Source organism: Hylobates moloch, unplaced genomic scaffold (genome assembly GCF_009828535.3).
Source record: "Hylobates moloch isolate HMO894 unplaced genomic scaffold, HMol_V3 SCAFFOLD_17, whole genome shotgun sequence".
In the NCBI taxonomy this organism is placed as follows: domain Eukaryota; kingdom Metazoa; phylum Chordata; class Mammalia; order Primates; family Hylobatidae; genus Hylobates; species Hylobates moloch.
The window spans coordinates 81,132,119-81,145,306 of record NW_026652292.1 but is presented as its reverse complement, the minus strand read 5'-3'; the positions used below and the strand labels follow the sequence as shown (position 1 = coordinate 81,145,306).

At 41.8% G+C, this 13,188-nt stretch overlaps 1 protein-coding gene across 2 annotated transcripts in view; it reads left to right on the top strand.

Annotated features, from left to right (window-relative positions):
* The window catches only part of HTT (huntingtin), a 165,784-nt gene that overhangs the window by 34,140 nt on the left and 118,456 nt on the right, over positions 1 to 13,188 (top strand). For both annotated transcript variants that reach the window (XM_032136037.2, XM_058430291.1), the window contains exons 7-10: positions 3,655 to 3,796; positions 4,435 to 4,613; positions 9,535 to 9,739; positions 11,211 to 11,258. In XM_032136037.2, the coding sequence (XP_031991928.1) occupies positions 3,655 to 3,796; positions 4,435 to 4,613; positions 9,535 to 9,739; positions 11,211 to 11,258 (574 nt within the window). The remainder of the gene's footprint in view (positions 1 to 3,654; positions 3,797 to 4,434; positions 4,614 to 9,534; positions 9,740 to 11,210; positions 11,259 to 13,188) is intronic.

The following is a 13,188-nucleotide window of genomic DNA, read 5'->3' as shown; positions in this document are numbered from 1 at the left end:
ATCCTGCAACCGGGTACTGGAAGGGGACTGACAGTGTTGCTGGTCAGGGTGCCCTCTTACTTTTTGTTTTCTGTATGCATCTCACGTCTGTCCTCAACTATGTAAACACCTGTTGAGATTATCCATCTCAATCTTTGCTGGAGGTGGGGGAGGGGCTGCTTCCTGGGCTGCCTTGGATTGGAGGGAAGACCTCAGGTGAGTGGGTGGGAATTTGCCCAAGGAGCTATGAGACCAGTCACTGTTCCACCCTCTCCATCCCTCCACATTCAGATATATGCGGTGCCTCCAAAGCCAGAGCTCTTCTTGGAGTTCTGTGGCTTGAATAAGCTTGCTTTTTGCTGGTATCCCTCCTACCTTTTCCCCCTTCCCCAGGAAAGCTTGCATTTGAACTTCTTCCTACGGGCTAACAAATCAGTCAGTTATGTAGCCCTTGTTACTTTTTAGCTTCCGAAGTTTTGTTGACACCCATAGTCTGCTAATGTCCCTGTTCTGTTCTTTCTGTCCCCGTAAATGTATGCTTTATACAACTTCTTTACATGATTTTTGTGGGGTTTCCGGGTAGCAGAGCTTCACATGTTCAATCCAGCATGTTGGATTAGAAGTCTCCCACCCTCTGGTGTATTCTTTTTCTCAGAATTACCTGCCAAACACTGATACTCCCTTGTTTTTCCTTTTCCTGACAGGAAGTGTACATAACAGACAGAAATCATTAGTGTATCCCTTGGTGAATAACCACAAAGTGAACTTACCTTGTAACCACCACCCAGGTCAAGACAGAATATTACCACGCACTCCGAAGGCTCTCCCCCATCCCCCTGTCACTGCTCCTGCCTTCCTCCCCAAGGTCATGACTGTCCTGGCTTCTAATGCCAGAGTCTGTTTTTAAGTTCTGTGTACATAGACCATATATTACCTATTCTTTTTGTCTGGTTTATTTTGCTCGATATTAAGTTCATGAGAGTCTTCTATATTATCGTGTGTATTAGTATTCCTGTAGTTTTAGGAGCTTCATAGCATTCCATTGCAGGGATATACCACAGTTTATCCATTGTATTATCACTGGGTTGTTTCTAGTTCTTGGCTATTGTGAGCAGTGCTGCTGTGACCACTCTTAGGTGTGTCTTTTGGAGCCCATGTGCAGATTTCCAGCACACACAGCTAGAGGTGGAGTTGTTGGGTGATAGGGTGTGTGCATCTCAGCTGCAGCAGAAACTACCAAATAGCTTTCCTGAGTGCTTGTACCAGCTCACCCTTTTGTCACTGTGTATGGGGACTCCAGGCGCTCTGGTCCTCGCTAGCACTTGGAATTGCTGATGCTTTTACTTTTAGCCTTCCTGATGAGTATTTTCTGGAATCACGTTATGATTTTAATTTCCGTTCCTTAAAGTACCCTTGGCTCTGAAGTTTAATGATTAATATAATCTCTTCCCTTTTGAAGTACTCTTAAAGGTATGTTGTGCATGTGTTGGAAAGTGTTGCTATCTATTCTAAAATACAGTGTACCTCCTCCGTGTTTGAACAGTTGTAGCATGGCCTCAGGGCCTCCTGTTAGCTGCCTTGGAGAAGGGATTCTTGGGATTGTAGAGATTAGACCTGAGGAGGCCCCTTGGAGCTCTCAGACTAAATTTTATTCTTTATTATTCCAAACTATTTAAGCTCACCGTGTTCTGACTCATCATAATAATGAGTAGCTCTCATTGTGCTTGTATATTTGGACTAATACAATGATTTTTTTGTTTTTGTTTTTTGAGACAGAGTCTTGCTCTGTTGCCTAGGCTGGAGTGCAGTGGCACAATCTCGGCTCACTGCAGCCTCCACCTCCCAGGTTCAAGTGATTCTTGTGCCTCAGCTTCTCCAGTTTCTGAGACTGCAGGTGCGTACCACCATGCCTGGCTAATGTTTGTATTTTTAGTAGAGACGGGGTTTCACCATGTTGGCCAGGTTGGTCTCAAACTCCTGACCTCAAGTGATCTGCCCGCTTCAGCCTCCCAAAGTGCTGGGATTACAGGCGTGAGCCACTGAGCCTGACCAAAGTAGTTTTTTAAGATGTTAGTATCTTTTCTTGCAGCTAAAAAAGTTTGTCAGAGATAATTCTACTTTATTCTCCAGGTGGTTTCTCAGGGAGAAATTGGAGGCAGTAGGCCACTGGGGGAGTCCTGTGGCTGGGGGGTGGGGTAGTCCTGTGGCTCGGTGTGGGGGAGTCCTGTGGCTGGCAAGGGGAGAACTCCTGTGGCTGGGGTGAGGGGGAGTCCTGTGGCTGGGGGAGGAGGAGTCCTGTGGCTGGGGTCTCAGCCTGTGCCTAACAGTGTCCAGAGGTGCCAAGACTAGCTCGGTCGGGGAGATCCTAACCCAGCAGCGCTAGAGGAATTAAAGACACACACAGAGAAATATAGAGGTGTGAAGTGGGAAATCAGGGGTCTTGTTTCTATAGATGTTAAATTAACTAAAAGTATCCCTTATGGGAAACGAAGGGATGGGGTGAATTAAAGGAATAGGTTGGGCTAGTTAACTGCAGCAGGAGCATGTCCTTAAGGCACAGATCACTCATGCTATTGTTTGCGGCTTAAGAATGCCTTTAAGCAGTTTTCCGCCCTGGGTGGGCCAGGTGTTCTTTGCTCTCATTCCCATAAACCCACAACCTTCCAGCGTGGGCGTTAGGGCCATTATGAACATGTTACAGTGCTGCAGAGATTTTGTTTATGGCCAGTTTTGGGGCCAGTTTATGGCCAGATTTTGGGGGGCCTGGCTGCCAACACAGAGGTCTCGTGTAAATTCCCTGGGAGTTAATAAGCCTCTGAGAAACAGACTATGCTAACCATGCCATGGAAGAGAAACTTACTTATAAATCAGATGCCAGTTACTAGTTTACTGCTTGTTTGCCCAGGCGTAGCTCTGGCAGAGTCCCCGACTCATAGTGATTGCTCAGTGCATTCTGAACAATGATTGGAATCAAGTCATGGCTCAGAGCATAGTTTTGAATAATGGGAAATGGATGTTCTTCAGTAACATAGCCACCAAGATAATGTAACTAGATGGGTCACCCCTTTTCAATTTTAGGATATTTTTATCAAGATTTAAATGGCCGTCATTAGAATTATAGCACTTTCTCCTTTGGATTGTCCTAGAGGCCCAGTGAGAAAGTATTCCCTAATTTCTTAGGAGAACAGTTGTGGGTAGTATGCTGTCATGTCCAGTTAAACTGCAGATGTTTCCGATTGAAGATGTTCCGGTTCTGAGAACTTCGTGACATTAGCAGGACTTTTACAAGGCATCTCTTAGGGTGGGGCATTTACTGTAGTTGGCTAGTACTCTTTTCTCCTTAACTTTGTCATTTGTTGATTTTTTTTTTTAAACTGTCCCCAAATACTGTGGGCAGAGTGTATCTAGAATTGAGGCCTCCACCATTGCAGAGAGGACATGGATGCTGAGCAGTCCCCTGAGTGAAGGTTATAAAGAAGCAAATAGACTGCATATGTCTGTAAACCGCTCGAGTGTCCCAAATTTAGGGTACTTCAATTCAGCTATCGGAAAAGCCTCAAACTGTTTATACTTTGCAAGAATTGGAAACTTCTAATTCAAGTTAAGTTTTATGTAGTACATGATAAGCGTCATAGGAGCTTCATCTTCTATCTGCTTGGACTTTTGCTTTCGTAGGTTTTGTTAAAGGCCTTCATAGCGAACCTGAAGTCAAGCTCCCCCACCATTCGGCGGACAGCGGCTGGATCAGCAGTGAGCATCTGCCAGCACTCAAGAAGGACACAATATTTCTATAGCTGGCTACTAAATGTGCTCTTAGGTAAGGTGGAGGCATACGAGTGGAAGAGTCTCCAGTGTGTATTCAAGATAGACCTTTGAAATAAAATCAGGTGATCTCTCAGCTTCTAGACCAGGCTATTTGGCACTGGTTGACTGAATGTGAACTGCACTGGGGCTGCTGTGAGCCCGCATGGGTCTCTGTGACCCTGCAGATGCAGCCATGCCCAGGGACACCTAGCTGGGCAGTGCGTATGGGCTGGTGTGAGCCCTGCCTGCCGCCTGGGGCCTGGCCCTCCGTCTGTGCCGGACATGACTACGGTAAGTCTGTGAGGCTTGAGACTGTGCCTCGGGTTCCTGTGGGTTCTCTGTAGGTCAGTTGACAGTTTCTCCTGTTGTTTGGGTAACTGTGGAAATGAACTCTGGCAAGTGCTGAAGCGAGCATGTGGATGCATGACATGAAATAACGACCTGGCTTTCAAAGGCAATGAGGCTCACTGGAAAGGACCTTGCTAAGCTAGGGATATGGGTTTGTAGCCACTCCCAGTGGGCCTCATGGCGTACTCGTTCACGGTCATGTTTGTGCCATGTTGATCTCTCAGGATCTCTTCTTTTTTAACAAATTAAACCGGGAATCTCCAGTGAGTCAGATGTTAAGATGTCTTGCTGCCACCCCCACAGGCTTACTGGTTCCTGTCGAGGATGAACACTCCACTCTGTTGATTCTTGGTGTGCTGCTCACCCTGAGGTATTTGGTGCCCTTGCTGCAGCAGCAGGTCAAGGACACAAGCCTGAAAGGCAGCTTCGGAGTGACACGGAAAGAAATGGAAGTCTCTCCTTCTGCAGAGCAGCTTGTCCAGGTAGGAGCACAGGGTTTACTCTAGGCCCTGCATGTGAATGACTGACATTCAAAGAACTGATTAATTTGTAAGAGAAGCGGCAGAGCCGAGGGTTAGAAGTGTGGACTCTGGAGCTGCGCTGCTCGGTTCCAACCCTAGGTGCTGACTTCTAGCTGCCTTCCATCTGTATGTCATTGTCACTGTGAGTCAGACGCAGGTGATGCCCCTTCAGGTGCCGTGTTACCTAAGCCCCTCAGAGACCGCTGCTACCCTGTTTATAAAACCAGAGGTCACAATATGTGTTCATCCACCCAGTAAATACTGATTGAGCACCCACTGTGTGCTAGGCTCTGGGATAGGTGCTGGGTATACAATGGTGAGTATTTCAGCTGCAGCCTCTGCCCGGTAGAGCCTGTGGCCTAGCACACTGGTCTAGGCAGGGTGGTATATGCTCACTCAAGGAGATAGGGACGTGGTCATTTGGGGTGTCGGAACAAAATGTTGGAACTTCTCTTTCCAATGCAGAGAAACCTTGCAGTAATTCTAATGTACTGTGATTGGCAGTTGACTTCAGTTCTTTGTAGCACGCTTACTCAGGTTATTTCACTAACTGTGTAACAATGCAGCCTCATTTTAAGCAATTGGACTTTTTGAACTTTACTTAAAATGTTATGTCAGGGTTTTTATAGTGCTAAATATGTGCCATTTAGCTAAATTTTGTAGGATACGAAATTGTAAGTGGCTTAAAATGATTCTTACATAGAATCATGAATTGAAGATAATGCTAATAATTTAAGCACTGAGTTAGGTAGTGTTTGTAAAGTGCTTAGAATGCTTCCTGGCATATGTTAAGGCCATGTAAGTGCTGCTTGTTGATAAACAGCTGGGCAAGAGTAGACTTTTAAGAAAGTATTGGGGCTGAGAGTTCTGTTCCAACCAGCTGCCCTTTGGTTATTTTACAGAATAAAAGCAGAGTCTCGTGGGATATGACATTTAATTATATTTCCTTCACAAAAAACACTGCTGAGTGTTTTGTTGAGTAAAAAGGGTGTAGCCTTGGTAATAATACATTTAAAATATAGTTTATTTCATCTTTACCTTACCTTTTTTTTTTTTTTTAGCTAGCTTTTTATTGAGAATTCCACACATACAAAAGTATCAACTCATGACCAGTTATATTTCATTTATAATCCTATTTCTCCCTTTTTTTTATTATTTGAAAGCAAACCCCAATTACCCTCTTATTTCATCTATAAGTATTTCAGTATCTCTATAGATGAGGACTCTTCTTTATTTTTAAAACTTTATTTTTAAGATGATGGTCAGGTGCAGTGGTTCATGCCTGTAATCCCAGAACTTTGGGAGGCCAAGGCGGGTGGATCACTTGAACCTAGGAGTTTGAGACCAGCCTGGGAAACATGGCGAAACCCCATGTCTTAAAAAAAAAATCAGCCAAGTGTGGTGATGCATGCCTGTAGTCCCAGCTACTTGGGAGGCTGGAGATGGGAGGGTCACATGAGCCTGGAAGATTGAGGCTGCAGTGAGCCATGATTGTACCACTGCACTCCAGCCACGGTGATACAGCAAGATTCTGTCTCAGAAAAACAAAACAAAACTCCAAAACAATGTCACAAAACAGTGCCATTGTTAGACCTGAAAATATTAAACATTTCTTACATCAAATACCCACCAACTCATTGTCAATTTTTCTCTCTACTCTTTTGGAATCAGCATCTAAATAAAATTGGTTGATAAGGATTGTAAATCTCTTCGATCAACTGGTTCTCCTCCATCCCAGTTTTTTCCCTTAGAGTTCATTTATTAAGAAACCAGATTATTTGTCTTCTAAGTTTTCCTGTGGTCTGATATACTGCTTACATCTCCACTGTGTAAATTAACACCTTTTTCTGTTCTCTGTATTTCCTGTAAATCAATAATTGGAGGAAAAGCCTTGTCAGATTTAGTGTATATCTGAGTTCAGTATTTCTTATATAATATTTTAAGATAAGTGTACTCTTTTAAAAAAGTATTGAGACTATATGCTAAATTTTTTTTTAACTGATGCTTTTAAGAAGGCTGCTTGATCATAAAAGTTTAGAGACCATTGGTCTGTTGGGAGAAGCAAATAATTACTAAACAGTTTAGCAAGGTTGAGGTGCACATGGTGGGGCCTGGAGAAGTTCAGTCATGAGCCGTCACTCATGGGCACGTGGAATCTGACCCGGCACAGAGTTGGGAGAAGACAGGAGCTTTATAGACAGAAAATGTGGTCTTTGCCAAGTCCCAGGAGTGAAAGGGTGAGACAGTGCTCACAGCACAAGAGTGTGGGTGCATAGACAGAGCAAGGATGGGTCCTGAAAAGGCCTGCAGGCTTTCTCATAGATTAGCAAGAGTGCTGGTTATGGAGGTTTCTAACATTTGTGAACAGATTGAAACTGTGTTAAATTGGGATTGCAGTAATCCTGGAAGGACAGGGATAGAGGGTGAAGGGGAAAAAAGGGTATGGATGTGAGACTTAATTGCTGATTTTCTTAAGACCTTTCTCCAAAGTAAATAAATGATGTGGCACATTTTTGAACTGGCAAATTCTAAACTCTAGATATGATTATCTCTATAACATATCTTACTCCATCTTCTTTTAACTAAAAACTGTTCTTAATTAAATTACCATGAGACGTTCAATTCAGCAAATGTAGTTTGGCTAACCATATTTAATTAGAATTTAATATAATCCTAGGCCTGGCCAAACTATTAAGCGAGTGTGGGCAAAATATTGATAATTTTAGATATGCAGGAACTCAGTTTGCTTTCCATGTGTGCTTTTTGAAAAAGAAAGAAATTGAAAAATAGAGGAAGCCCTGAAATCCAAGAAACAAACTCTCTACCTAGGCATGCAATAAAAGTAATTCTAGGATGATTGTTGTTCGGCGTGTAGTTCGTATTAGAAACCATTCTTCTTGAATAAATAGTATGCTTAAGAAGCTAGGCAGAGGGAAGGCATATGCGTATATTATCAACAAGGAGGGAGAAAAAGGCAATTAGTAACCAGCCATAGGAGGGCCAGCAAGATTTATAAAGGAAATTTGTGATCCAAGTATGAAGCAAAATAAGATGCAGAATAAATTTTAAGCAAGTAATACATTACAGTAAGAGAACCCATTTGACCATTAACCTTAGGACATTCTCTTTCAAATGACATGGAGTAATAATGAAATATTTCTTTCGTTCTGAGTCTATGTTATTGTGATGGACTCAGAAATATTTCATTATTGCAGTGAATAACATTTGTGAACATTATTGTTCATAAATTATGCAGTGAATAACATTTATGAACATACGATATGTAAGATACATACTGTTTATTTTTAATTAAGTTTTTTGGCTCAGCTTCTAGGCAGAGAACATTAAATGTAAATAGTGTTACCTAGTAGCATGTGAATGGAAATCTCCATAGTATGAAAGCAGTGCTGTTGCTAACAGAATTTAGGAGGGGGCAGATGAGGTGAAGGAAATGTGGGTGCTGATTTGCTTATTACATTGAGAGGAGCCAGGAGATTCTTTGTTCAAAATGGATGGCTTAAGAAGTCAAGGTATAAGCTGATTACCTAGAGCAGGTACCCACAAATGTTTTGTGTAAGGGGCCAGATAGTAAATATTTTCAGTCTTGCAGGCCATCCCAAGTCTGTGGCAGCTACTCAACACTACCTTTCTAGCACGAAAGCAGCCATAGGCAGCCCATAAATGTGGCTCTGTTCTGGTGAAACTTTATGTACAAAAGCAGGTGCAGGCCAGACCTGACCTGTGCACCATGGTTTGCTGACCTGGGATTCAGGGGTATAGAAGTTACCATCAGAAGAGCTAAAAGTGAGACTTTATACTCTTCTACACTGTCTGATTTTTAAAAAAAGAAATATATGTATTTTGTAATATTAAAGAGAGAGTTGGCAAATAGCAAATAAAAATACAGGATGCCAGTGAAATTTGAACTTCAGATAAATTATGAGTAATTTTATGGTGTAAGTATATTCCAAATCGTATAGGACATACTTCACTACAAAATTATTTGTTGTTTGTTTACAATTTAAATTTGAGTGCCCTGTATTTTATCTGGCAACTCTAATTAAACGGAAAAAGAATAAATTCATTATGTTCATATAATATGATATAGCAGGGGTCCCCAATCCCCAGGCTGCAGAGCGGTACTGGTCCATGGCCTGTTAGGAACCAGGCTGCCCAGCAAGAGGTGAGCAGCAGGTGAGCTGGCATTCCCACCTGAGCTCCGCCTCCTGTCAGATCAGTGGCAGCATTTGATTCTCATAGGAGTGCAAACCCTATTGTGAACTGCACATGTGAGGGATCTAGGTTGTGCACTCCTTATGAGAATCTAATGCCTGATGATCTGAGGTGGAACAGTCTCATCTTGAAACCATCCCCTGGCCCTGTGGAAAAATTGTGTCCCATGAAACCAGTCTCTGGTGCCAGAAAGGTTGGGGAACACTGTGATATAGTATTAAAAGTGCTAATAAATATGGCATACTGCCTTTAAAATGTCTGGTAGCTCTCTCTCAGTGGCACTTATAGTAGTGTTTTTCGATTTTTAAATGTGTGTCAAGCTGACTCTCCCCTCAGTGTATGCTGGGCTTTATTTTCCCTTTCCTAGTCACCAGTTTTGGGAAATAGAGATCTTCATTCTCATGCTGCTCCTCTAGTGCAAGTGCTCCATTTATTTTTAAGGAATTAATATAACAAAAAATCATGGGAATTTAGAAAACAACACGGAAGCTAATGATCACATTGGTAGAAGTGATAGGGAAATATTTAAGGGGAGAAGTTAAGGTATGAACTTTGCCAGTGAAGTCCTATTAAAAAACAACAAAAAAAATGAAGCTTAGGATGCATTTTATAAACTCTGACCAGAACACCTGTGTTTCTCTGTTTCTAGGTTTATGAACTGACGTTACATCATACACAGCACCAAGACCACAATGTTGTGACCGGAGCCCTGGAGCTGTTGCAGCAGCTCTTCAGAACGCCTCCACCCGAGCTTCTGCAAACCCTGACCACAGTCGGGGGCATTGGGCAGCTCACCGCTGCTAAGGAGCAGTCTGGTGGCCGAAGCCGTAGTGGGAGTATTGTGGAACTTATAGGCAAGTTATTAGCAAGGTCTACTCTTACAATTAACTTTGCGGTAATACTAGTTACACTCTGTTGATTATGGGCCTGCCCTGTGCTAAGCAGTCTGCATTCCATCTTCCTTGCCAAAACTTATAGTACAAATTTCATCTTTATTTTATAAATAGGGGAATTGGGCTGGGTGTGGTGGCTTACTCCTGTGATTTCAGCACCTTGGAAGGATCGCTTCAGCCTAGGAGTTTGAGACAGCCTGGCCAAGTGAGACCCTGACTCTACAAAAAAAAAATAATAATAATTAGCCGGGCATGGTGGCACGTGCCTGTAGTCCCAGCTGCTTTGGAGGCTGAGGTCGTAGGATTGCTTAAGCCCAAGAGGTTGAGGCTGCAGTGAGTCTTGATGGCAGCTGCACTGCAGCCTGGCGACAGAGCAAGATGCTGTCTCAAAATAAATTTAAAAATAAAATAAGAGAATTAAAGTTTAGAAGGTTAGGTGGCAAAATGAGGCCACACATTTAAAGCCCCTCCTCCTGATTCTTTCTCTGCCTTGGCTGCCTCCTGTGGCATTTCACGTGCTGAGAAATGAAAACAGTAGGGAAAATAGTTCCAGGATCCTTGTGTTAATTTGCCAGAAATGGCATCTTCAAGTTGTCAGAGGGATCTGAGAGTTCCTTCCTGGCCTGACTTTAGAAAATCCCTCTGTCCCCAGCTCTGCATCTGCCTCCACTGCCCAGTCAGCTCCTCTCCATGCTCTTGGGGCTGGGCCTATCCCACCATGCAGTGCTGCCCTGGAGCAGTGAGCTTGGTGGGTCCTGTCTGGCATGAGAGCTGCCTTTGGGAGCTGGAGTGGGTGGGAATCTCTGAATCCCAGCCTCTACCACTGGGTCTGGTGCCTAGCAGGCTATGGATAAACTTTTGCTGACTCTGGCCCCTCATAGGCCACTGCAGCGTGGTCGGTGTAGTGCACACTGTGTGGGCAGCGTGGCCTTTACTCACAGCCTCCACATTAGAGGGAATCTGACTGAAGTCTTATTGCTGCCTCGTGTGAACATAAATGTTTCCAGAACCATGAGCAGGAAATATTAATCTGCCTTGTTTCCTGTCCTTTACACTGAAGAATCATTTTCTGTATAGAATGCATGCCTTACAAATAATGAGTGGAAATACTTATCGCTAATGAAAAGTTATACTTGATTGTTAGTCAACTAAATAATCTGAGATTTCTAATACTTTTAATCTGGCTTTTAAAATGCAATTTATCTTAGCTTTTTTGATTTCTTAGGTCGTATCTTTAGAACTATATATTTGAATGTTAATGTAATTTTCATATTGAAATTAAAATGTTGAACTGCGATGTTAAGTGTTTCTTGTGGAAATACGTTCACATTTTCTCTAGTTTTAAAGTTGAATCAAGCTGTTTGAAGATTTTCACATTTCTTCTAGATTTTATCAGCTTGTTACTTTATCTGTCACTTTCTGTGATTTACAGCTGGAGGGGGTTCCTCATGCAGCCCTGTCCTTTCAAGAAAACAAAAAGGTGATTATTTCAGAAATCAGAGTCTTGTGTTGAATCTTACTGATTTTCTTGTATTTCTGTAATGTAATGTATCTTGTACTTCTTGTAATACTGTATTGGACTCTGTATATCTCTTCTCAGAAGAGTGATTATATGTGTGAATGTTGCTGGAATCTGATAACCAGGCCTAAATAGTTTTGTAGGGTGGCTTTTAAAAATTACTTTCATATCAGAATTGCTTTGTCATAAATTTTGAACGCATCATAAATTTCTAATGTTCGGGGTGAGCAGACTTTTTCTGTAAAGGGACAGAGTGTAAACATCTTAGCTTTATGGGCCATATGGTCTCTTTTGCAACATTCAGCTCTGCCCTGTGGCAGGAATGCAGCTGTAGACAAGACGTGAGCTACTGGCCAGCTATGTTCCAGTAGAACTTTACTTGCAGAAACAGACAGGCTGTAGTTTGCCCATACCTGCCTTAGGGAATGTGTTGTTAACATTTTATGAAGTTAACTTACCTTCCCAGTAAATTTTGTTTAGTATTAGTCGGGAATATTATTAAGTAGCTTTTCCAGCCTGGTCAACATAGTGAGACCCCGTCTCTACCAAAACAAAACAAAACAAAAAAACAGCCACGCATGTGGCATGTGCCTGTAGCCTCAGCTGCTGCTCAGGAGGCTGAGGCAAGAGGATTGTTTGAGCCCAGGAGTTTGAGGTCACAGTGAGCTGTAGTCATGCCACTGTACTCCAGCCTAGGCAACAGAATGAGACCTTGTGTCTTTAAAAAAAAAAAAAGTTTCCTTTGTTGGGTTGTTTTAATTTGGACCTGGTTATCATTTTTCAGCCATATTTAACTTTGTACATATCAGAATGTTCTGATAAAACTTAACTTTTATTAAAGTGTTTCTGATATAATCTGCTAGTTTTGGTACACATTATCTTTTGCAATGCCAGTTATTTTCTTTTCCAGTGTGGATTTGCGTAGGAAAAAATTTGCTGTCACTTTCTATTTTGAAATCTTAAAAGACTGATCCTTTTTGTGTCATGATTTGAGTATTTAATTGAGAGCCTGATGCCTAATATTATTTGCAGTATTGAATGGGATCTTAACAGGAATAACATTCTAGCCTTCATTGAACTAAGTAAACATTTCTTAAAAGAACTTGGAATCTATAATATTTGCATCATCATAGTATAAGATACTTAATCAAGTTTGAGATTTTAGTGAAACATTGTTTAGAAGCCAAAAGGATTCTAGGAAAAATTAATCTCTATATTCTTGAATTAGGAGAGATTTTTGGACATGTGACTAAGTTACTCTGACACTTGTTTGTTTCTTAGTCACTTTTTCCAGTGGCAGTGAAAAAGAAGATGACTGATTCATATTGCTGAGATGAGTTTATCCTCTTCTGGCTAGGACATGGGATATATCCTGTCTCTTTTAAGCCTTTTTGGTATTTTTCCGCCATTTAGAGCTGTGTCTTCAAACTGTTTTGTTATAGCTGGAAAATCCTTTTTAAGTGAAATCTGCCCAAATTATAAGACAGATGAAAGTAGAGTAGTGTTGGATATAGGATTAGGGTGAAAGTGGTGGGGGTGTCCTGGAGCCTCTCTTCTGGTGGCAGCTCTTGTCCCTTTGAGGAAATTACCCTGGGGACGGCTCTATGGAACATATTTGCAAACCACTGATTTGGAAGATAGAGATGGCTTTTGTTAAGATCTGAATTCACCTTTTTGGCATTTTATTTGATTTCTCAAGGTAAAGAACTTATTTTGTAATAAAGTTTCCTATTATTTAGTAGATAGGCCAAGTTGCTGTGTTAATTTCATCTAGATTTTGGGTTTCCTTTGCTAATTTTTTTCACTTTTAATGTCACATCATTGTAAGTTTATGGAAGTTATCATACTTCTGACTTTTTCTTTGAAGAGGAGAAATTAGAAATTTCCAGTA